This window comes from Ursus maritimus, unplaced genomic scaffold (assembly GCF_017311325.1).
Source record: "Ursus maritimus isolate PB19 unplaced genomic scaffold, ASM1731132v1 scaffold_10, whole genome shotgun sequence".
In the NCBI taxonomy this organism is placed as follows: Eukaryota; Metazoa; Chordata; class Mammalia; order Carnivora; family Ursidae; genus Ursus; species Ursus maritimus.
In genome coordinates this window covers 68,518,834-68,523,997 of record NW_024423344.1, presented here as the reverse complement: position 1 = coordinate 68,523,997, position 5,164 = coordinate 68,518,834, and the positions used below count along the sequence as shown (strand labels likewise).

Here is a 5,164-nt window from a genome sequence, read left to right as displayed (position 1 = left end):
GCGTTGGGCGGAAGCGCTGATGAGCGCGAGCAGTCTGGATTTATAGGGACAGACAATATTACCCCTCGGAGGACACTTAAGTAACTGGAGTTTACATGCAGTAATTACTTAGCTGATTTATCGGCGCTGGGCGGCGAGGAGGCAGCCGCCGCGCGTGGGCCCAACGCCTGGCTGGCGGCCGGGGCCGAGGGCGTCAGGGGGCTACAGGGGGATCTGCGGGGGAAGCCGGGCCAGGGTGGCCCGGGGCGGGCCCGGGGCCTTGCTCCTGTGGGCCAACACCTGACAGGCCTCGTGGGGACCGATGAGGGGCCGGGAGGAAGTCTTCCCGGGAACTCCCTGGGCCATCCCCATTTTTCCAATCGGGATCGCTCCGCCCTAAGGAGTTTTCCAAGAGGACAAACTTCCCTCGAGGTTTTTGGAAGAACTCCCTGAACCCCTTTGCCAGCTGTTTGCCCCTATGCCCAGCACTTGCCGCCGGGACAGGGGCCTGGGACCGTAAAGGGGCACGCGAGGCGCAGGGGGCGAAGCTGCCCCTGCCCCGTCCCCAGTGGATACCCTGAAAGCAGAGCCTGCGTCTTCGGGCCCTTCCCGCCTTTCTAGGCCTGGGAGAGAGAGTGGACCTTTCTTTCGCGGCGGCCGGAGCTGAGGGCGGTTTCCGCCCGCGTGGAGCTAGGGCCTGGAATTGCTGGCGCGGAAGCTGCCCGGGGTCCCCGCTCGCTCGCACTGCCGCCCCTGGGGAGATGGGCGTGTGCGCGCGCGTACGGCGGGGCGGAGATCCGGGCCGCTGCGGGGCACCGGGCCGACGTGCTTTCTGGATCCACGGTGTGCGCACGGTTGCCTTTCCTGCCCGGCTGCGGGTGGCCGCGTGGTTCTGGCGGGGGCCCTCAGGGAGGCATGCCAGCGCCTACGTTCGTGCTCAAACCCGCGCCTGGGGATTTTGGCGGTCCTTGGGCCGCCTGGCCCTGACGCATTGTGTGCGCTCTCCCTTTTGGGGGTTTTCCGGGATCCCGGAACAGATTGATCAAAGGGACTAATCCCCCCCCCCCCCGGCCACTCCCGAAGGCCCATTTCCTGACCCACGTGCCCCCAATTCGGTTTATAACCTTCCTTTGCGCCGGACTCCAGTTCTCTCTGGGAGAAGGAACTGGTAGGCGTGAGCGTAGCTCACGTAGCGTCCCTACTCTCTCAAATTCTGCAAGTAGTTAAATTCTGATTGACCCCTCTGTCAGAATCTGAAATGTAAACACTGGGGTCTCTCACCCTTTCCAGTTAGCTAGAATTTGCTCACTGCCTCCCCCCCCCTTAGGCCCCCTGAATAAAACAAGCAATTCTTTCACCTTTGCTTCCCCTTCTACTTTCTTCCTCTACCTCTCCTCCATTCCTCCTTTTCTATCCCCCCTCCCCCGCCCATTCCACATCGCCCTTCCCTGGGCCTAATTGTTTCTCTTTATCTGGGCAGTGGCACGGCCAGCAGTGTTGAAGCTACGTGCGTTCTTCACAACGCGGGATATGTAGCGAGCACCGAGACAGGAGAACTCCAGACAGCGCTGCCTATTTCCATAGGACGAATAAAGCCACTTAGGCCTGCATATTGAAGAAAGGCTGATTAAAAATTTTTAAATAATGCTAAATTAAATTAGTATTATCTCCAATTTAAAGTAGAACACAGAAGTCAGGACACATAACAGCTGTTTTCATAAAAAGTGATTAACATTTTTTGTTGGCACTGCAGCTCACTGCAGATAAGGCTGTGATTATTGTGTTATGGTGTGTTTTTCCCTCTATAGATCACTGCAGGACGTGTATTTGAATAATATCTAATTTCATGTTTAAACAGTATTTCCAGGTGGGATAAGTTATATTCCAGGCATCTGAATACTTTCAGACCTGTTAGTACGCTCTGGCATCGAAGCAGTTAGCATTGGTGAAATTAAAAAACAACAACAAAACAAAACACTGCACTGAAATATTTGTATAAGAAAATTCACCACAAAAATTTATATACACTAAGCTGTTTTAAAGTTGTTTGTTTCATATTATCCTAAACCAAGGAAAAAGCCATACCTCGTGAGCCACCAAAGCAGCTGTTGGAATGTAGAGAAATTCAACTTTATTTTAAAAATCATATAAATATGAGGGAAATGCTATTGAACAATACTGTGTCTGAGATGACTTGTTCAATCATGACTCAAATACATCAAGTTCATAGATACTTAGATGAGAGAGAAAATTGATACTGTTACCTGCTGTCTTCCTTTTTTGCTCTTTAATGCCAAGGTATATGGCTGAATTTCGATTAAGCATTTCCACTTCCTGCGCTAGGCCTTGTGTTCAAAGGCCTGGTGTTCCTGAGGTGGTTAGAGCAGCTTCAAGGGGCGATGGGCCAAAGACTGGTAAATAGTCCCTTTTCTGACTGTTAAGTAAGGTAGGAAACCGGCAGCATCCGTTTCCAAAGAAGCATCAGGTACACGCTCGGTTCTGGCGGAGGCTTGGGGGCATTACTAACATTTGCTAAGGTTCCGTAGGCTCTTGATGCCCCCCAAGTTGGGAGGGAAAGTGGTAGAATGAAGAGGCCATCGGCCTAGTCTCTGCCCAGCCAGGCTTGTGAAATATCTAGTGCTGGGATTGTGGGTTTCACAGGTGCCTTTGTTTCCGGAGAGAGCAGGATCTGGCTTTATTTCGTTTCCTTTCCCATCAGTGGCCCCGGGGGCTGCTCTGAAACAAAATGCCATTATTCTCATTTTATGGCACCACCCCCATTTCACTTTTAATTTAGTGGACTTGCTTACTTTTCTTCTCTTTTTCGTATATCCTTCCCCCAAGCTGTGGCTTTGAAAGAATCATTTTATCAGCATTTATCTTGACAGGGGATTGCTTCTATTTTTGCAGGTACAGACCCTGGGGGCAGTGAGGACCTAGGTATTCGGTCCTTGTTGGGTTTTGGTGTTGACTCCTGGACCATCGTCCCCCTTGAGCCCTGTGGTACTGCAGGGACTGACATCTAGCCTCTCACCAGCCCAGGTCCAGGGAGCGCCTCCAGGCCCATCCCTGAAGTACCCCTTCCCCGTTGCCTTCTGGAACATGGGGATTAGGAATAGAAACCAGGCGGGGGGGGGTGGGGGGGGGTGGTGGTCCTCAAGAGAATGGGCAAATGCATCCAGATTTCTGCTCCAAGATTTCTCTCTCAAGTGAGGGGTCTCTGAAAAGCAATTGTTGACCTTCCCCATGTTTTGTTGCAGGGGAGAAGCCTTTCAAATGTGAATTTGATGGCTGTGACAGGAAGTTTGCCAACAGCAGCGATCGGAAGAAACATTCTCACGTCCACACCAGCGATAAGCCCTACTACTGCAAGATCCGAGGCTGTGACAAGTCCTACACTCACCCCAGCTCTCTGAGGAAGCACATGAAGATTCACTGCAAGTCCCCGCCACCTTCTCCAGGAGCCCTTGGTTACTCATCAGTGGGGACTCCAGTGGGTGCCCCCTTGTCCCCTGTGCTGGACCCAACCAGGAGTCGCTCTAGCACTCTGTCCCCTCAGGTGACCAACCTCAATGAGTGGTACGTTTGCCAGGCCAGTGGAGCCCCCAGCCACCTTCACACACCTTCCAGCAACGGAACCACTTCGGAGTCTGAAGACGAGGAGATGTATGGGAACTCCGAAGCTGCGCGGACGATACATTAGAATTTACTCGTCATAATAATAATAAGTCATAAGTGGGAGTCCTTGGACCATATCCTAACCTGAGACAATGCCGAGCCTGAGACAAACCCTTGACTCAGACTTGCCACCGGGTCTAATTAGCCCTATTTATTCAGTATGAAACCCTATGGTGTTTGTACATTTAATTAATTTAATTAAGATGTTTGGGCTTTTTTTCTTCTTCTTCTTCTTCTTCTCCTTAGAAAACAAACAAACAAACAAAAAACCAACCAAGCTGGACTTGTACGTTGCAGGGGGACAGGGCTAGGAGCAAAACGTACCAAGGGTTAATCACACTGCCAATGCAATATACATACACTTTGAAAGGAGCGAGAAAAAGCATGAAGTCAGAGCTCCACGGAGCAGCAGGGCCCTCTGCCTTTCCTGCAGTGCCTCGAGAATGCCTTTAACACCACAACGTGGGCTTCTTTGGAGCCTCTTCGCCTCCTCCTTGGGCCCTCATTCTAAAAAGGCCTCTTGATTGTAAACCACACACTTGCTGCATTGCCAACAGATCTTAGACTGCACCTGTGTCCAAAACTATTTGTAAAAACCCTGTAAGTTCTAATACTTGTAATTTCAAATCTCCACTCTTTTATTACTGATCTCATCTTAACGTGCTATTTTTATACAGGATTATTTCCTCAGTACCCCGCTTGTATGATTTAAAGAGAAAAAGATGCAGCAAACTTAATATGTCTCCATTTATTGTGCTACTGTGACTGTTCAGCGGAAGTGGAGAGAAGGAAAAGCTGCTGCAGTAGACAGCTGTGAAACTGTGATGTTTTGTGAAATAGAAGAAATTCAAGTGCTTTCTTTTTTCTCTGCCGTTTTTTGTTTTGTTTTTTTTTTAAATCTGGAATCTCAGATGCCGCCTCTTGACTGGGTCCAAACTTCTTGTGTAATAAAAAGATCAGTCTTAGATTAAGTTTTTTTGGGATGCCAAAATGAACAGGCAAGTCTAAGGAGGTGTGATATTGGCAACATTCCTATTTTTGGGGAAAGCTGTCGTTTTTAAAACAGGCCAAGCCCTCTTTTATACTGTTGTATCAACCTTTGAAAAAGTCTTTATTTTTCAATGCCCGAAACTGCGTTTTCATGCATTCCCCCCCCCCCCACCTGAGCACGGAGCACACGGAACTGGATCCCATTTGAAAATGACAGTGTGTGAAGTGTGAGATTTACATTAAAAGAGGGGAGGGAGTTGCTATACATATTAAAATTTTTAAAAGGTTTATAGTTACCACCAAACACTGATGAATGTGTGACCTTTGCCAGAGCTGTCAAGCAAGGATAAAAAAGGTCAAGGACCTAGGACAATAACTCCTAGTCAATTTATTTTCAGTTCGTGCAACACATCTCGTGCAAAATATAGCCCATCATAAACATCATACAGATATACTAAAGAGCACTAATTTATCCTCAGAGACCCTGAAGACACCCCCTCCCCAGGGTTTGTAGAAG

The 5,164-nt window shown here is 49.2% G+C and overlaps 1 protein-coding gene across 1 annotated transcript in view; it reads left to right on the top strand.

The window, feature by feature from the left end:
* Nucleotides 1–3,682, top strand: part of ZIC5 (Zic family member 5) — a 7,304-nt gene extending 3,622 nt beyond the window's left edge. Inside the window, exon 2 of the mRNA XM_040620774.1 lies at nucleotides 3,240–3,682. Within this exon, the coding sequence (XP_040476708.1) occupies nucleotides 3,240–3,682 (443 nt within the window). The remainder of the gene's footprint in view (nucleotides 1–3,239) is intronic.
* The last annotated feature ends 1,482 nt before the right edge of the window (nucleotides 3,683–5,164 follow it).